The following is a 19,596-nucleotide window of genomic DNA, read 5'->3' as shown; positions in this document are numbered from 1 at the left end:
CTCCGGCTGAACCCCTCAGCTCAGGTGAACGCTGCACAGACTCCAGGGTCCCCACAGGGCGGTGATACGGGGGGCAGATACAAGAGTTGTCAACCAAGTGAAAGAGGAAGGGAGACTCAGGACATTTAATAGACAGAGAGAACCCAGGAGGTTGTACCAATAAGGGGTTTACTTGCTTCAAAGACCTGCCTGAAGCTCTGCGTCCCCGCCGCCTTGGTTGCCTTGTCACCTGAGGCTCCCCGCTGGCTCCCCTCCCTGGCTCTCACCTCTGCTACGTTCCTTGGACCCCGGGCTTAGCCGGCTCTTCCCATCCACCTGCTTTCCCCGCGGGCTTCCGGGGCAGCGATCCCCGCCAGGGAATCCGCGGCGAGGCGGTTCATTGCCCCTCCGCCAATGGAAACAGCCCCGCTCAGGTGGCGGTGGGGGGACGGGACGTGCAGCTGAGCCTGCCCCTCCCCAGCGCGGGGTATTTAAAGCGGCCCCCGCGAGCCCAGCTGCCGGGGCAGACGCCATGGCGGACGAGGCCATGGATAGTTACCTGTACTCAGCCTACACCCCCTACTCCTATCGCTACCAGCCGCCCAAGGGCAAAGGGCCCCCGGGCGCCTGGCGGCAGCGGGGCACCTACTTCTCGGGCTATGGGGACACGGCGGCGGCGGCCGCGGCCGAGTACTTCGATAACTACCAGCGGGCGCAGCTGAAGGCGATCCTGTCCCAGGTGAACCCCAGCCTGACGCCGCGGCTCCGCAAGGCCAACACCAAGGAGGTGGGGGTGCAGGTGAACCCGCGGCAGGACGCCTCGGTGCAGTGCTCGCTGGGGCCCCGCACCCTGCTGCTGCGGCGGCGGCTGGCTCCCGGGCTGCCCCCGCTGCGGCCCCGCGAGCAGGAGCAGGGCAGCTCCGCCACCACCAGCGGCCGGCCCGTCCGCTTCCCCAGGACCATCGCCGTCTACTCGCCCATGGCGTCCCGCAGACTCACCACCTTCCTGGAGGAGCCCGAGGAAGCGGGGCAGGAGGCGGCCGAGGAGGAGCCGGAGGAGGCGGCGGCGGCGGCGGCGGCCGAGGAAGAGGAGCAGCAGCGCACTGAGGCGGCCGCCGTGCGGGCCAGCTGGGAGCAGCCCCCGGGGAGCAGCGCGGAGCCGCAGGAGCCGCGGCCGCCCCAGCAGCAGCCTCCGCAGCAGGAGGTAGCGGAGGAGGGGGCGGCGGCGGCAGCTGCCCCGCCGCAGGAAGGCCAGCAGGAGGCCCCCGAGCGCCCGGCGGGGCAGCCCCAGGCCGCAGCCCCTCAGGAGCCGGAGCAGGGCAAGACCCGCCTGCGCTTCCAGGTGAGGGCCGGCGGGTCGGGTCACCGCGGGTGGCGGGAAGCCCGGGGGCGGGGCCTCAGGTGACTGGCCCTGCGGCGGGGTCGCACTGCGGCCAGCAGGGTGCGGGAGCTGGGCTGGCCTGGCCGGGCTGGGAGCTGGCTCCCTGCCCGTGGCTGAGTCGCCCTTGTTCCCCCTAGTTTCTGGAGCAGAAGTACGGCTACTACCACTGCAAGGACTGCAACATCCGCTGGGAGAGCGCCTACGTGTGGTGTGTGCAGGGCACCAACAAGGTAGGCCTGGTGCCCCCGGGGCTGCCCCTCTGCCCCCCGGGCTCTGACCGCCACTGACCCGCCTTTCCCCTTCCTCCAGGTCTACTTCCGGCAGTTCTGCCGGACGTGTCAGAAATCCTACAACCCCTACCGCGTGGAGGACATCACTTGCCAGGTGAGCACAGCCCCCTCAGGGCCTCGCTACAGCTAGCGCACTGGGGAGCCCTGTAACCTGGCTTCCCTCAGGGAGGGCGTTTGGCGGGGCCTTCCCCACTGTTCTTTCCAGTAAGCCTGGGAACTCCAGCTGTGCTCTAGCACCCCAAGTGTGCTGGAGCTTTGTCAGCAGCCTCACTCCTCCCTGCACTGAGCAGCCTATAATCTAAACTACTGCCGTTAATACCGTGTCCTCCCCTAAGCTTGCAGATCTCCTGCCTCCCCTGTATCACTGCAGTTCAGGTATTTTCTCCTCCAACATCCTTGCTTCTTTTCTAGAGCTGTAAGCAGACCAGATGCACCTGCCCCGTGAAAGTGCGCCATGTGGACCCCAAGAGACCCCATCGTCAAGATCTCTGTGGGAGATGCAAAGGCAAACGTCTTTCCTGTGATAGTACATTTAGTTTCAAATATATTATTTGACTGGGATACTAGTTTAAAGGATCCTGGTGTAAAATTGCAATCAAAGCAGTTTTTCTTTTGAAAGAATATATAATATGGTGGGGTGTACCTGGGCAAACCTACAAATAAAGGTATGGCGAAGCACTGTTATAACTGATAAGGCATGCTCATGTCTACCTTATTTATGAGTAGGGAAGCTGCAACATTCCCCATTAGGAATGGGGGAGAAGGCACTATCATTCTGTCAGCCACAGAACTACTCTTCCTTGTATGACTTATTGTTATGATGACACACCTAGCAGTGTCTGCTTCTGGAGGAGGTAGACATGCTTTCCTAGTGACCTCCTATGCTTCAGGAAGACTTCTCTGGGGAGCAACTCAAGCAGTTGAGTCTCAAACAGATTACTGGTAAACTCTACCTCTATCGCTCTATGTAGAGCATCCACCTCATTTAACACAAGAGTGAAAATCCAATAGCATCCTTCCACAATACAGGCAAACACTTAATGTCTGATCGCAATTTAACTAAATGTTCTACAGTCACTAACTAGTATAAGAGTACATAAACAGGAAGAAAGTTGCATATCTACCAATCACTTCTAATACCTGAAAGTTAGTAATTCTTAAATAGGCAGAGGGCTAGTCAGATCAGCTCAAGCCTAGAATTATGTTTCATGAAGACAAGTAGCCATTTTTACAATTAAACTAGCTACTACTAATCTGGGGCTGTTATAGCACTATCGTTAAGGAAACCCCCCAACCTAAAAGGGGCATGTATTCCAGGTGTGCATAGCTATGAAGGGGAGAAGGTCAAATTAAATGGCTGTTGCTAATAGATCAGGTAAAGATTTTCAGTGTCTTTTTTTTAATGTGTATAGATCACTTCTAATTGATACAGATCAGTGTAGCTATTGATAACTGTAATGGCTGCATTTCTCACTTTGGAGCCTACAGTGAAATAGCTTGCTTCTGTTCTAGCTGCTTTATTAGCTAATCTGATAGTGACTGTTAATTTTCTCTATCTGTGTATTTTTCAAATTGTGTAGACAAAAGCTTGTTACCAAGAGTCAGTAATGTGTAAATTTTCTGTGAAACTCTCCTTTAAAGATAACACATTGCTAATAACCAGCCTTCTTTGTGAATTGATAAATAAAATGGGGGGGGGGTGTATATTGTAGCAATTTCAGAAGGAAGTTGCTCTAAGAGGAAACTGTTACATCATTTTAAACAAATCTTTCTTATTGACCCACAGCCACTATCCTAAGATGGAAAACGTAAAGTAGGGCTGTGTAACTTCCAGAGGTGCCTATTAAACTCTACCAGATAGCCACAGTACTTGGCTTATGCCTGCTTGCATGTGAGCCTCCCCTTCTAACTGTGAAGAAAGTCCTTAAGGTATGAGTTGTGGCATTTTTGTCACAATGGCACAGCCATGAACTGGAACCACAGTATAACAGTAGGAGTAAGTAGAACCAGGGAATTGCTGTCTTCCTAACCCCACAATAGCACAGTACTGGCCTGAGGCCATTGCTGCTATAAGCTATGTTGACCGTCTTGTTGGAACCAGCACTTACTGGGGAAAGTTACTCATTTATTAGTGAACACCAATTTCTTATCAAAGGTGGTGTCTACTTAAAGGACTACTCTCAATATTTACCTCTAATGACAGTTTGATGTCTGGAATGTAGCTTATAAGCAATTGGGTGAAAACTATAGTATGTATCTTCTCCACTACTTCCTTCCACTGTGTTCATCAAGCTTCTCAGATTCCTAGAGCAACAGTGGTACTATATACTGAAGACTTGAAAAACCTCCAATTTTTTTTTTAAAAAGCACTGACACTTTTGGAAAGACAGAAGACCTTCCTTAAATAAGTGTTCTTTTTATTTTTATTTATTATGAATCAAACTTAGTATGTCTATACCTAATAATGTATGGCCTTCTGCAGGCAGTTACTATGAGGTTTTTCACATATTTTTAGTGAAAATCCATTAAATCTGTCACTCTGGCTTTTCTCAGTGAAGATGGGAAAGGGCATACTACATAAGGATGCAAACCTTTTTTTTACAGTAAAGATAGACAGGAGATAAGAATTTCTTCTAAAGTTATGGACAGAATTCTAGTCTACATCTATTAATGCAAACCTTTATTAAACGTTTGCCATATAAAATACCATTTAAAGCAGTTGGATAGAAACACAACCTTTAACAGAAGTAAGGATAATCAGTTTGTAAAACCAGACATGGATTGTCTAATTTCAAAAGATAAATGTACACACATTCCTCCTTGCTATTTTGTTTGCAGAATGTTCATCCTTTTAATAAGTTTGTATTCTGCAGCTTGTAGGATTACATTCTACATCCACCCTTTTTTTTTTTTCTTTCCCCCCTTCACAAACTTGTTTCTAGGTGTGCAGATAAATGTTACAGCTAGAGTCACAGTGGTGACCAACTAGCTTTTAATATGCCCTTCTGACCTAGTTGCAGTAATCCAGATTCAGTACTTTAACACAGATTTGTTCCTAGCATAAATGTAACTTGTTTTGCCTCTTCCTATTATCCATTTCTGCCCAACTGTGTAATTTTGGAAAAATGTAGGCAACTTTACTGCCTGTGAGTATGTGGGGTATTTTCCACATATGAGTTCTGGGATTTTTAATATTTAATCCTGGAGTCTATCACAGAACACAAGGGCCACTTTTTGTGGAAACCTATTTATAAATTTAGGATGTTGAATTATTTTGCTGGGTCCTAATGCACAAAACCAAAACAGACCAGCAATCCTAATCCTGGAGCAATCTGAAGTGGTATCTGAAAAATGACAGATTGAGTTGTTGAGGTTCATAGACCTATACATTGCCAAATTGATTCCTCTGATGGGATGGATGGAGCTGAAGCCCCAACTCTATGCTTGGGGCTTGATACTATTGGATTAGTGTAGATAAGGAATGGCTGATCAAGCCCATTTTCTGGGGGGGTGGGGTTGAAGCTTGTCTTGTCAGAGCATCAGTCACTCTGGCTAAGAAAACTACTAAAGCTTTGTGAAAGTTGGCTACTATTAGGGATTATTGGTCCAAGACTCCCAAATACAGTATTGGAAGCGTACCTATCCATCTCCCACATCCAACTGCTGGGTGTGGTTAGAAACACTCCTAGAAGAGAGCTGAATAGCAACAGCTAAGGTAAACAAGGCTAGAACTTTTCAAGACCTGGACCCTGTAGGGGGGGGGGGGGGAGAGAGTATTTTTGTTTGCCATACAAGGAGGAATTCACTAAGAGAGCCCCAGCCAGCAGAGCAATCTTACCCTGCCTGATCCTTGCTGGTGAAGCAGCACAAAGTGATTTGAAAAGGACCAGACTGCTCCTGGAGTATGTTCTTGGAGACTGAAGGAGGTGGAGATGTCTGGCTCAACAGGTAACCTTTAACAGACCTCCAAGCTGACTTATTGGATTTTTTTTTGTGTGTGTGTGTGACTTCTGTGAAAGTGATGGAAAATGCTAGATCAGAGTTTGGACTAAAGCAGCCACATTTCCATTGTACCAGCTTAAGACTCCCAGTGAGGAAGTATGCAATAGCAGCTAGTATGTGAAACATATCCCAGATAAGGGATACATATTACCAATATTTTGGTAATAGGAAAGAGGAAGAGTGACTTGTCCTTTGTCCAATTCATATTAAATAAATGCAGGGGATAACTTACAATTGTAGGGAAATGACTAATACCGGTGATAAATTCTACTTTCTCCCTTAAGCAATCTAGACACCTGTCCATTATCCATGAAAGTTATAGCTCATCTTCCCGCCTACCAGTTTAACAAATTGTAATTGTGCTGAAAAAGACTAAGAACTGAACCAAACAGCACAGGAAAAAAATGTAAATAGCCTTCCCCTTCAAAACTTGAAAGTCCAGCTGTGACATGAAGTGTAAATGTAGAACACAGGTGGACTGCTTATGCATGTGAATAATGTTGGCTTGCATCTCTGGGTATCCAGAGAGGTCATAACTCTCAAGGTGGAGACTGACAGAGGGAAAGAGCTGAGTCGCTGTATTGGGGGAAGAATGCAGCAGTAGTGGTGTTGGTATGCAAGGACAGAAATGACATGAAGTGAGCTGTAGCTCACAAAAGCTTATGCTCAAATAAATTGGTTAGGCTCTAAGGTGCCACAAGTCCTCCTTTTTCTTTTTGCCATGGTGGAGACAGTGAGCTTGTGTGGTTGTCCAGCTACTGCTTTCTCTTTTCTACCACATTTCCCTCTTGCTCTGGTTTTGGTGCCCTCTTCTTGTCTTCTCTCCTACTCTTCCCTTCCCAATACTATTTCAAATTCTTGGAAGGACATCCTGGTTCATCTTTCCTCTCAGTACAGTCAGCCTGAGATTTTCCTTCTGGGTTCTCCTTTTTCTCCCCCCCCCCCCCCCCCGTGTGTGTTTTTGTTTCCCCCCATTCCCCTTCCTAGAAGTGATCCGAGTAGCAGCTGACTACTGGCTTCTATGTAGCTATAATACTGGCCACCTATTTCTAAAGTGAGGGTGTAGAGTGCCAGTGTGAGAAGATGAGTCTTTAAATGTGTTTGCTGTACACCAGAATCTGGCTTAATCACATCTGTGGAATGATGGAAAATTTTACTTAATTTCTTTCCCCAATCCATTACTACTGAGCTGTGCTTTCTCTGCACAGATTGGAGAGGCAGTCCACATTTCCATCTGCCTATCAAACATATGGCCAAACCTTTAGAAATACTTATTACTAACAACTTCTTCAATTCATAATCTCAGTTTTGACCCAGGTAGTTATAGGCCTGGCAGCTCAACATTGATCCCAGGTAAGATAAGGGAGTGGCTGACAGGGGACTTGATAAGGAATTAAAGGAGGGTTACATAATTTAATGCAAATCGACATGGGTTTATGGAAAATAGATCTTTTCAAACTTTTTTTGAGGTTACAAGTATGGTTGATAAAGGTAATAGTGTAAACATACTTAAACTTTAAGGTGTTTGATTTTGTATAATATGACACTGATTAAAATACTAGATATAAAATTAACATGACACATTAAATGTATTAAACTGCCTAACTGATAGGTCTCAATGTAATGGGGAATTGTCAGCGAGTGGGGTTTCCATTTGGGGTCTCACAGGGATTGATCTTGAGCCTTGCAATAACATTTTTATCAATGACCTATAAGAAAACACAAAGTATACAGATGACACAAAATGGAGTGGTGAATAATGAAAGATCATGGATTCAGAGCAATCTAGATCACTTGATAAACTGGGCATAAGTCAATACTATGCATTTTAATATGGCTAAATGTATACAGCTAGGAACAAAATGTAGGCTATACTTACAGGTTGGGGGAACTCTATCCTCCACAACCCATAAATCTTTCTCCTGAGAAACAAACTGGAATCAGCTGAATATGAGCTTCCAAGTGATGCTGTGGCCAAAAGAGCTAACATGATCCTTGGATGCATAAACAGGAATCTTGAGTAGGAGTAGAGAGATGAGCCTGCTGTTGGAATATTACATTCAGTTCTAGTAGCCACAATTCAAGAAGAATGTTGATAAATGGGAGAAGGCTCAGAGAAGAGCCATGAGACTGGCTAACGGATGAGAAAACATACCTTCTAGTGATAGATGAAAAGCTGATTAAGGGGTGATTTGATTAGTTTGTAAGTATCCACATAAGGAACAAATATTTAATAATGGGCTCCTCAGCCTATCAGAGAAAGGTATAACATGATCCAAGGGCTGGAAGTTGAAGCAAGACAAACTAAAAATGGAAATGAAGGCAAATAACCATTGGAACAACTTATCAAGGGTCTTGGTGGAGTCTCCATCACTGCCAATTTTTAAATCAAGATCAGATGTCGTTCTAGAAGATATTTTCTAAGAATTATTTTGGGGAAGTTCTATGGCCTGTCTTAGAAAAGACGTTGGACTAGATGATCACAATGGTCCCTTCTGGACTTGGAATCTGTCTTTTGTATGAGATTAAAGAACTGTTTGACATATCCAAAAGGATGTGTTAGACTGAGGGAAAAGATCAGTTCTAGAAAGGAAATGATCAGCTAACATTTTCCCTTCTAGCTCCTGACTTTGCTGCTACCTTGCATCTCTAATACGATGAAGAGTACTATGGAAAATAGTGGGAAGGGAGATCAAAGAGACGAATCAGAAGTCAGCCAAGTATTTCCACAGTCCCTGTCAGGGAAGGGGGAAAAAAATCTTTATAGACTTCTCAATAGAATATCTTTCTTCCAAAGGAGACCTATCTGGAAGAGAACAAGCCACTCTTGGACTGCTTAATGAAAATACTAGAGGATAATATAGCCAACTTCTTAATTTATTGTAAGGTGACTGATACCCCTTCAACCCAGAGAGCTACACTAGAATGCATTAAATGAACCTTGGAACCTGTGCACCCAAGGCAGTGTATGCATTTCTAACACATCTTATCTATCTGCCTATGGATAAGTTATCTTGGCTGAGACATTTTGGATGGAAAGATAAGTATGCTGATTTTTCAAAAGCAGTCCATGTGTTTGAGGTATATCTTCATTGCTCTGTGGACATCAGAAAACTTTTCCTTCCTGGAACAGTAGACTTGATCAGGAGGTGAAGACTACGGCCTGCAGGATATGAAAAAGTACATTTCCCTCAGTTACCTAAGAATCAGATGTTTGTAAGACTACTTTGTTATTGAAGATGCAATAGTGTAGGTCAGTGTTACACTCCTCAGAATGATAAAATTCCGTGACAATCATAGAACTATAACACACAGAAAGACACAGTTGTGTGCTGCTTCTAATTTTCTTCTCTGAAAGGTTACTTTATATATAGACTTCAAAGTTTACCTGCATGCAATTCATATTTTCATTACATAAAAGTTTAAACTATTGCCATAACAAAGGCAGAGAGCTGTAGTATTTCCTACAGTTATCACCACGCTTCTTTTGAAAACAGTAGCTACTTCCACCACATCCTCCTACATCACTGCAGGTACTGCATCATTGATGAGGCAAGAGCCTGGATCTTAATATAGCTTGAGAAGTGGGCTTGCTGGATGTTGCCTCACTACAGTGGCCGGTATTAGTCAGGTCAATGCTACAACTAGGAGCAGTAGGATGGGGATAACAGCTGGTTTCCACCCTCCCTGGCTACTGTTTCTTCCAGCACAATAACAATGGTACAGTCTGAAGTCTCACTTTTGGCAGTTGGAGGATTGAGTGTTTTTGATAATGGCAGTAAAAAATGAATCCTGTGGGGTGTCCATCCTCTGTAGTTCTACACTCTAGTACGTTTTAAACACGTGGTAGGCAGTCCCACTTCATGTCAAATGCAAGAACTCCCTGTCTCCATCTCAGGCCTATGCTAAATGCAAACTTCTGTTCTCATAGCACACAGCACCTGTTGTGGACACTGGATTGTGTAATTTCAAATGGGGTTGCAGGGACTCCTACAAAGCTCTTGAGTATGTGAAATAGGATTGAGCTTGGTTTGTTGTTAAAAATCTGGACCAGTTCTTCAAAGAAAATAGAAGTTAATGGGGCCTTGCTTGCTGGATCCCAGGTTGCAATCTTGCACTCAGTCCTTTATTGCTTTTTTCCCCATTTGCATTAGTTGATACTCCAGGCACCAGCATATTCAGCAAATCTCATGATTTCACTTGGCTAAACCGTAACCGTCTTAAGTACACCCCTTGCTTCAGAAGGTAAACAGGTCATTGACCCCAGTATCAGATCAGGTGCTTGTTCATCTAGGATAGCAGCTAGCACAAGAATCCAGCTAGTTATAAGAAATGGATGTGTAAATGCTTGCTCCTGTTAGCAAAATAAAGTACACTTAAATTGGCATACCACTTCCTTGTTATGTGGTTGCATGGAGGGCTGGTGTGGGAGAAAAGAGTGCAAGGAAGACACTGTGTAGTGCATTTTGAGATGATGTTCCTTCAGATGCTTGGGAGGAAGGTGGATTGGGAGAACACCCAGATTAGGCTAAACTATAAAGTAAGAGAATATTGCTGGGACCCAGGTTAGTCTTGTAATTGTAAGAACAGAAAGTTCCAAAAACTGTACACATTAATGGTTAGGAATTGTGCACTGGAATTTATAATTAGATGTGGATGTGAGACATATGTAGTATAAGCCATATTACAATCTGATTTGATGCACACTAAAATGCTGTAGCATAGACAGGACGTATGAGAAGAAAACATGGAAATTATTTGCCAATTCATTGCTGAAATTGTACAGTATGTTAACTGCTAAGAGATATTTCCACTTCAGTGTTTACAAACTTCTAAAAATGATACTTATGTATCCTTCTAGCTTGCACAGAATACACATGATGACAGATACAATGTTTTTATTTTACAAAAAAAAAGGGGGGGAGCTGGTAAAAGATGATGTAAATAAAAGTGTAATGCGCCACTAAATAAAACTACATATCCCCAGTAAATACTTATTAAATAATTAAGAACACCAGCTACAGTACCACAGAAACATCAAAATAATTCAATTTTATCAGATCAAAAAATACAGTGATTATGAATGTGCCTTGACCAGTTACAGAGCTTGTTAAGGTATCAACTACTGTCAGCAGTCCAACAGGGTGCACAGTGCCTTCAGTTAATGCATTTCAGCATAATTACATTTCTAGTGGGGTCCACTTCCCCAAGAAAAGGCAAAGCTAAGAATTTCATTTGTACATTCTAAACTCTGGAATTACAGAGCCCAGTTTAAAAAAAAAAAATCATCACAGTGGGTAAGAGAGATGCATATAAAAATACTGGGTGTTCCTTTCAAATCACAGGAATCATGGGACTACATTCACGTATTTCTTTTACAAAATGCTATTTTCAACAGAATCCAGTTCATTTTATGCTACAGTGAACAATGACTATGAACTATAAGTATATAGAAGTATATTGCAGGTTTTGATAGTCAGTTTCCTCTTCCTTTCATTTTTTTCCCCTGTAGTCCCAGTTCGTGAGTTATGAAGATACGTGTAAATGCATTCACACCTCTTTTCTTGAACTCAGCATATGCCGACTGCAAATCATGTATTTTACTACTAATAGCCACTGTTCCCCTTCCCCCATTAGCTTTGTACATCTATTCTCATATAACAGTGCATTGCATGAATGTACAAGAAAAATACTGGTTTTGCACTATACACTTTCTAGAATATATACAGAATAAAATAAGTTAACTTTCTTCTAATGAGAATTGCTGATGGGCAGCATATATCTTTAATATACATTTTAAAGTCTCTGCAGGCAGCTACTTTTTGGTTAGTTATCAATATTTGTAACATAAGCACTGATCAGAGAACTGAGCAGCATTCCAATAGTTTAACAGATATATTATTTCTTTTAGAAACACTGGGGAATCCCAGTTTAAAATATTATTAAATGTCCTAACATTTACACACTATGAGGATTAGAGCTAATAAAATAAAATTTCTCCAAAAATAATCTTGCATTGCTCTTTTAGGCATGCTCTGAGACCTCATCAACAAACATCCATACCTTCAAAATGCAACGGTCATATATCCATACATTTCAACTCTCACACATAATTCCTCATTACAGACAAAACAAAAAGCAAACAAAACATTGAGAAATCAATGGTTTTTGCAAAGTCTTTACAAGTCCTTTTTCTGCTCATATATGACTGCACATTCTTCATGACATTGCAAAATGTGTCATCAGGCAATTAGTTGATGATTACATGTACTGCTGTAAAACCAGGAAATCTTGCAGGTCTTCAGCCAAAATAAATCAGCCTTGATTTTAGCCTCATCCCACCTGCTTTACTTGTCTCAACATCTGGAGGCCATTACTGCAACAGCACTTACAATTCTGTTTCTACAGAAAATAATGCATGTATATGCATTGCTTTTAGCCCTTTTCCTTTAATGTAGTTTATATCTATATAATTAAAAAATCATTACCGCCCACACAACTGTTGTGTGTAGAAACAGCAGTCAGTAAGATGTTAACTCCATTGGTTTTTAGATCTTTGTTTTTTGATGAAATGTCTTGCTATGTTAAAATTCTGTATTGGTCATCAGTTTTTTTAATGAAAGGTGCTTGATAATGTTCTGAGGCATCCTTCGCTTTGTTTCTCTACTAAATGAAAGCTGTTCAGAATCCAGTGCTCACCATATTTCCTACAGGTTTGGCTTTTGCTAGAAGCTGATAGGACTGAACCATGCGTAGAGACTCTCGAATTTCTAGATTAAGTTCCATCAGTTTTGAGCTGGCTTCTGACATGTCTTGGTTAGAGCCTACTACTGCAAAGCTACCAGTCTGGCCCAATGTCTGATGACGAAAATATATATGCAACAGTGTCTGGACTGGGTTATCTTCAGAACTGCCAAATATGTCATTGGGCCAAACAGACCTGTGAACATATAATTTAAATATTTAATATCTTCTTTCAAAAGAAAACAAAGCAATTAATTATTCAACATGACTTTCGTTTTTGTTTTAAAGAATATGTATTTATAAATTAAAAGAATGTGAGAAGAGAAAGAAAGAGAAAGTTCTAAGGTGCTATTCCTATACTTATTAATAAGACGTCATTTTCTTACAGGATAATATTACAATAAATTTATTTTTCAAAGGATACAAACAGTTGTTAAAGATCAGAACTACCCTTCTTAAATGGTGAACATGCACAGGAGAAAAACACATAAAAACAACCAATTTTGTCCTTTTCAACAAGGACATCCAGCAAGAGTTGGAAAAAAACTGGAATCAAGCCTATGTTTAAATTTAAAAAGTCCATTAGGAAACTGAGTGCTGCTCTAAAAGCATAATAATTTAAATCATTTCACATTTTACCTGAAAACCTTGACCTGTGCTACTGCTGATATAAACTCCTTGCTTCTCAAGGTTTCAATGAGAGAATGAATGGCAGTTTCTGTGCTAGCTTGGGAAGCCTCTTGTATTTCAATTTCTTCAATACCACTGTCTGAAGCAGATTCAGCCTCTTTCAAACAGCTCTCCAGCTGGGCAAGTTCTTCTGACATGTTTATAACCTAAAAGAAATATGGAGAGTTGAGCTTTTCTGGATCAAAAACTCTTTTCAGCCAAATTAAGCGTTGCAGGAAGATAGGGATGTGCACTTTCTCTCCCTCGGAACTGTGCATGAGGACACACAGACAGGGGCACCAGTGTGGCCACTTGGCCCAAACATTGATGCATGTGGATGATTACATGAGTCAAGTACTTGTAATGAGCATTTGGGCTTTCCCATAGTCTGTCCTTAGTCAGTTCTTTAGAATTCCTTGCAGGAATTCTCACCTCGCAACCACACTGTCATTGGTGGGCCATGAACCCTTCCACCTGTAGCCATGTATAAAATCAACCTAAAGAAGTAGCCTCTTTTGGAAGAATGAAATAAAGCTGAAGTGATTCTATTACAAATAAAGAAAATCTGAATGTACAGAAAGAAAGAAAAAGTCCAGTAGACGTATATAGCAGTGGTGACCCAAACACAGTAGTGTGGTCCAGCCAATGCACATACTGCAGCGCTGTTCCTGAGCTTGCTCTCAATCTACCATGGTCTACACAGAAAGCAAAACCAACATCATAATTCCCCAGACAGGACAGGTGGGAAAAAAAACTCCTTAGCCAAAGAGCATGAGTAAGACACGAGACCTATACTCTGAAGTGCTTCTATGACTGACATGCTGATTGAGCAGCCAGTGGGGATAAAAATGCATGACCAGTTGCCATAGCACCCGCTGACTGGGAGACAACTTCTTTCATCAGCATTACCCACGGTTATCAACAAATGTGCATACTGGGATCTCAAGAATGAAAACATCCAGGGGCCCATTATGGGGGATGGAGGTGGGTGTGTTGGAATTGGAGAGAGAGGTAGGGATGTGTGTGACTGATAAGGAGTGTGGGAAGGGTTTGACGAGAAAGAGGGTAAGTCTACACAGCAAAAGCTGTGCACAGGCTAACCTACCTGAGCTAGCTTGAGTCACCTAGCGAGGGTAAAAGGAGCACTGAAGACAGCGTAGCATGGGCTTCAGAGCAGGCTAGTGAGCTGAATACATACCCAGGGTCTGTGCTGAACTTGTACTAACTGCATCGAAGTCTGCCCTGTGCTGTCTTCACTGTTGTTGTTACCTGTGGTAGTTGGAGTCAAGCTAGCTCGAGAAGGCTTGCCAGTGCAACTTTTGAGTGATAGCTTGAAAACTGCTTCCTCTTCATTAAGTGCCCAGCTGCCCTTTCAATGCAGCTGTAAAGGTTCCTCCCCCACTCTGAACTCTAGGGTACAGATGTGGGGACCTGCATGAAAAACCTCCTAAGCTTATCTTTACCAGCTTAGGTCAAAACTTCCCCAAGGCACAAAATATTCCACCCATTGTCCTTGGATTGGCCGCTACCACCACCAAACTAATACTGGTTACTGGGGAAGGGCTGTTTGGACGCGTCTTTCCCCCCAAAATACTTCCCAAAACCTTGCACCCCACTTCCTGGACAAGGTTTGGTAAAAAGCCTCACCAATTTGCCTAGGTGACTACAGACCCAGACCCTTGGATCTTAAGAACAATGAACAATCCTCCCAACACTTGCACCCCCCCTTTCCTGGGAAATGTTGGATAAAAAGCCTCACCAATTTGCATAGGTGACCACAGACCCAAACCCTTGGATCTGAGAACAATGAAAAAGCATTCAGTTTTCTTACAAGAACACTTTTAATAAAAATAGAAGTAAATAGAAATAAAGAAATCCCCCCTGTAAAATCAGGATGGTAGATATCTTACAGGGTAATTAGTTTCAAAAACAAAGAGAACCCCTCTAGGCAAAACCTTAAGTTACAAAAAAGATACACAGACAGAAATAGTTATTCTATTCAGCACAATTCTTTTCTCAGCCATTTAAAGAAATCATAATCTAACACATACCTAGCTAGATTACTTACTAAAAGTTCTAAGACTCCATTCCTGGTCTATCCCCGGCAGAAACCAGCATATAGACAGACACACAGAACCTTTGTTTCTCTCCCTCCTCCCAGCTTTTGAAAGTATCTTGTCTCCTAATTGGTCATTTTGGTCAGGCCAGCGAGGTTACCTTTAGCTTCTTAACCCTTTACAGGTGAGAGGAGCTTTCCCCTGGCCAGGAGGGATTTCAAAGGGGTTTACCCTTCCCTTTATATTTATGGCCCTCCAGCCTCTTTTAATCAACCTTCTGTTCTAAAAACCTCTAATAGCTAATTTTTTAGAAATATCACTAATTTTGGGTGCTTCTTTTTTGTTTCCAACATGAGACACCGTCTCCCTGATTTTTAGTTGTGCTGAAGACATACTACTTCTTGTACAGATATGCAGAGATAGGTTATAGTCACCTGAAACTTGAATATGGCTTTAAAGCTGTAACATTAATTGCAAACTGACTATACAACTATGTACAGATGATGAGACTCAGTGGAGGCAGAAAGGGTCTTCATAACAGAATCTTCTTGATTCGAGTTAATGTACCTCATTTACAGTTTGATTGGTATACACCAACAGTGACAGAAACATTTTAAATCCTTGCTTTTTTTAAGATCATTGGGCTCCCTGCATCACATTGTATTAAAGAGCTTTCAAGTGGTCCAAGGATCAACACAGATATAATACAATGACTGAGAAAATAATTGCAAGTTCTAATTAAACCTTTTATCTCTTGGCTACAAAACAGCTGCTATACACACCTCCATTTTCAAAAGAGATGACCCACTGAAAAGAAAAAATTATAAAAAGGTAATTTTTAATGGGTATTGCTTTTGAACACCAATAACAGATAGCTAAATAATATTATTTCCTTTACCTCTGCCTCTTTTTTGATTGTATCTACTTTGCTGATAAGTTTGCAATAGGCTTGGAACAGAAGCAGCAACTGGAAATGCAACTTGTATAACCTCCGACACAACTCCAGCTCCTAAAAATGTAAACGGCAACATTATCTTAAATTCAGGGAGTGCTAATCAACTAACATATGACACAATCAGACAATAAAATCATAGCCAGTTTGTCCAGCACAGAATTTACAATATTAAAAATATTTATTTGCTTACTGCAGAAAAGGAAATGTCAAGAAGATTTACAAGCTAATGTAGTGAGAAGCTGATGAAAGCAGATGAAAGCTGCATTCAGGACTAGACTGGTAATTAAAAATAAAGTAGCATTACTCTGGCAGGTTAAAAGTTTATCTTTTAAGAAAGGCAATCACATTTCCAACAAGAAAAAAGGGGATTCAAATGACATTTCAAAATGTCATGCTCCAGCAGGAAATATATAGATCGCTTTTAGTTCTTTTGGCTGTTTTGTCAGTTTAAACAGTAGATCTGATACCAAACAAACAATTGTGATTTATGAGTATGGCCTCTTTTCCCAATGATAATAAAACAGGTAAGTATGCTATTAACCCTAGACTTACAGTTACAATTGCATGATAGAGCAAGAGGAAACTAATTCAATTCTTAGACATAAGAATGTTTCCTTATGAAAGCTCGCTATGATTTTATTTTAAGAAATATCAGATGGTATATTCTTATTGGAATGGAGCAGCAATATTAACTTATGCATCACTTTGTTTGCATATTTTTATCTAAAACATGAATTAATGAGGAGGCAACGTTAATATTGCTTTAGATTTAGACAGAGAAGCTACTGCTAATGGAGTCATCTACTATTAACTTCTATTAACTACAGGATCATATTATTTACAAAGGACCACTAGTTCATGGGTTAGGACTATACAAAATTGAAGCACGCAGTACTTTTATAATAGTCTATGACAAGACATTACTATGTCACAAATGGACAAGAAACAGATGGAGACCAGTTTGACGACTGTCATGGGTAAGTATTCAATAAATCAAGAACCATCACTTACTGCTAGAATTTCCATTTGCTAAGCAAGAAGGTGAGCGGGTCACAAAAATACAAAGGAAGAAAAAGATCAAGAATTAGTGTAGGAAATTATTTTAATTAGGGTCATAGATGCCCCAGGCAAACTAGAGGAAGAAATATATCTACCGTTCTCAACAGGTTCATTGAGTGGGAAAAATATCAGGCTGAATTCAAAGTGAAATTACTAAACACTTGTTGATATAACTGACAAAGAGTAACTTTTTTTCTTGCTGTCCTACCCATTAACAAAAATATACTTCAGCAACAACACTGCTATAGGAGGGGTCTGCAGTTATATATGTGTAAATATTTATATAAACCATCAGAAACAAGAACAATTGGGGTTTATTATCTGTACAATCCATTTTCCTTAATCCATGTAATCATATTTGAACATAGGGGGAGAAAAACAACAAAAATGACCCCCCCCCATTACTTTCCCCATGAATTTAGGGTGTTATGTCAATCTGGATTTTGAGTCAACTCAAGAAGTCTTTGTTTTTGAGTTTTTAATTAAGACCTTTACAATACTTCAAGGCAAGATTTTCACAGTCGAATTTCCCTCTAGGATTGTGCATACAGTATTTTAGAAGAAGAATGGGCGTGTGTGTGTGGTAAATGTCAGGAAAGCCTTTTTTGGCTATATCTACACTTACAGTAGCATGTGGAGTACATACACACTGCATGCACCCCTAGAATGGGTATAAATAACAGTGTAGACAGTGAGGCACTACTTCGGTGAGCAGAGTAAGGACACACCAGAACCTTAGAGTACATATCCTACACAGCTCTCTTCACACTCACTGTCTTCGCCATCTACACCGCTGTCTTTAGTAGTGTAATGTCCCACTACCTTCCTGCTGCTGTGGCAGGGAAAGGCTCTGGCGGGAGAGGCACTGGGGAAAGGCTCTGGAAGCTCCCTGCAGCAGAGAAACGCTCCCAGTAGCTACACTTGGCAGGGTGGAAACAGCTTGCTTTTCACTGTGGCGTGTACTACACATATCCTACATGCTGACACCAGTGTATACCAGGCCTTAGAGTGTAAGTTATTTGGGCCACGGAAGGTCTTTACTTTTGTGTTTTGTACAGTGCCAAGCACGTTGGTGGCACTTAACACATACATTAATAAGCATATGAGAGATGATGCAATCAAAGTGACTCTTCCACACAGGAGCAGTTTATGCTTCAGTACTATGTAAATACACAGAATATATACAATGCCTATATTTTATTCTGTAGTTTGTACTCACTAACACCTAATAGTAGAGTAATTAGGCAAGCAGCAACTACTGGGCACAGTGCAATTTCAGGAGATTAAACCCTGATCCCGAACCGTTAAAATCTATGGGAATTTTGCTATTGACTTCAATAAGCACAGGATCAAAGCCCTTAGGGTACGTCTACACAGCAAAAAACTAGTCCCATGGCAGTGAGTCTCAGTCATGGGGCACGTGCTGTGGAACTAACAGTTTAGACATTCAGGCTGGAGCTTGTGCTCTGAGACCTTCCACCCTTGTTGAGTTTCAGAGCTTGGGCTCCATCCTGAGCCCGAACATTTACACTGCTATTTTTAGCCTTGCAGTGGGAGCCCCATGAGCCTGAGTCAATTGACCTGCACTCAGACCTGCTGCTGTACTTTTTTTTTTTTTTTCCTTCCACGTAGACATACCCTTAGTGACCGGCAGAGAAGAGCTGATTTCATAAACTTCAGCCAGTTATTAAGTCCCAGTACATGCCAGGCATGGTCTATTATTACTATTATAAACCAAAAATGAAAAAAAAGACATGGATTTCTACAGGGAATGTAAGCATAAACAGAGCTATTCTATAAGTTGAAGTGAAGTTCTACTCTGAAAAATGGTATTGTGTGGTTTTATATTTATTCTCTCGCCATTACTTTTACATCAAATTTACTCAGTTTACAGATCACATAATTTTCTAACTGCCAGTCCTGAAAACTCAGATGGGGATCTGACAGTCAAGATGCTTTCTTTCTGGCTCACTTGCCATCACTACTGGTAAAGATTCTGTAACTGGATTTAGTTAACAATTCTGTTGATGATGCATGTGCCAGAAGAGAATTCAGCTTTGTTCCCTAGCTGTATTGTCGGCAGTGCTAAAAAGTAGTCGGAGAATCTTATTTATGTCAATGAACTAAGCGTTTCTGTTGAATGAGATGCCATTTTTCTGACCATAGCAGAATGGTCAGTACATTAGTCTGAACCCATTAGTCTGAACCTGTAATGGTCTGTACATTAGTTGATTACTTTAATAATCTATCAACATTCCATTCCACTTACAAGGATTTCTGAAACAAGTACCACATTCAGTAATCCACAATAGTTCCTTCAAGTCATTTCTAAATGTATTTAGAAAGTCTATAGAAGGTGTATTTTTTGAAAACTCCTTAACTGCACTTTCCTGTCTTTGTGTGAGTGAGCACATACTATATTTTTAATTTTTTAAAAAATTTAAATAAATGTATGATCCA

General features: G+C 41.8%; 2 protein-coding genes and 1 long non-coding RNA gene across 3 annotated transcripts in view; 1 reads left to right on the top strand and 2 right to left on the bottom strand.

Moving 5' to 3' along the window:
• LOC311519675 overlaps nt 1–1,088 on the bottom strand; it is a 67,982-nt gene extending 66,894 nt beyond the window's left edge. The window contains exon 1 of the long non-coding RNA XR_014711341.1: nt 979–1,088. This is a non-coding gene — a long non-coding RNA (uncharacterized lncRNA). The remainder of the gene's footprint in view (nt 1–978) is intronic.
• ZAR1 (zygote arrest 1) lies at nt 225–3,254 on the top strand. The gene is made up of 4 exons (XM_084626425.1): nt 225–1,321; nt 1,498–1,590; nt 1,670–1,744; nt 2,062–3,254. Exons 1-4 carry the CDS (start codon nt 512–514, stop codon nt 2,203–2,205), a joined length of 1,122 nt encoding a protein of 373 aa, XP_084482551.1. The 5' UTR covers nt 225–511; the 3' UTR covers nt 2,206–3,254.
• A 7,435-nt stretch (nt 3,255–10,689) lies between these two features.
• Nucleotides 10,690–19,596, bottom strand: part of FRYL (FRY like transcription coactivator) — a 416,688-nt gene continuing 407,781 nt past the window's right edge. Inside the window, exons 61-64 of the mRNA XM_084625954.1 lie at nt 17,089–17,106; nt 16,021–16,131; nt 13,036–13,232; nt 10,690–12,592 (exon numbers count right to left, since the gene is read on the bottom strand). Coding sequence (XP_084482080.1) covers nt 12,334–12,592; nt 13,036–13,232; nt 16,021–16,131; nt 17,089–17,106 — 585 coding nt within the window. The 3' untranslated portion in view covers nt 10,690–12,333. The remainder of the gene's footprint in view (nt 12,593–13,035; nt 13,233–16,020; nt 16,132–17,088; nt 17,107–19,596) is intronic.

Source organism: Lepidochelys olivacea (assembly GCF_965140295.1).
Source record: "Lepidochelys olivacea isolate rLepOli2 genome assembly, chromosome: 4".
Classification (NCBI taxonomy): domain Eukaryota; kingdom Metazoa; phylum Chordata; order Testudines; family Cheloniidae; genus Lepidochelys; species Lepidochelys olivacea.
The sequence above is the reverse complement of the archived record's forward strand: the minus strand, read 5'-3'. Positions and strand labels throughout refer to the sequence as shown.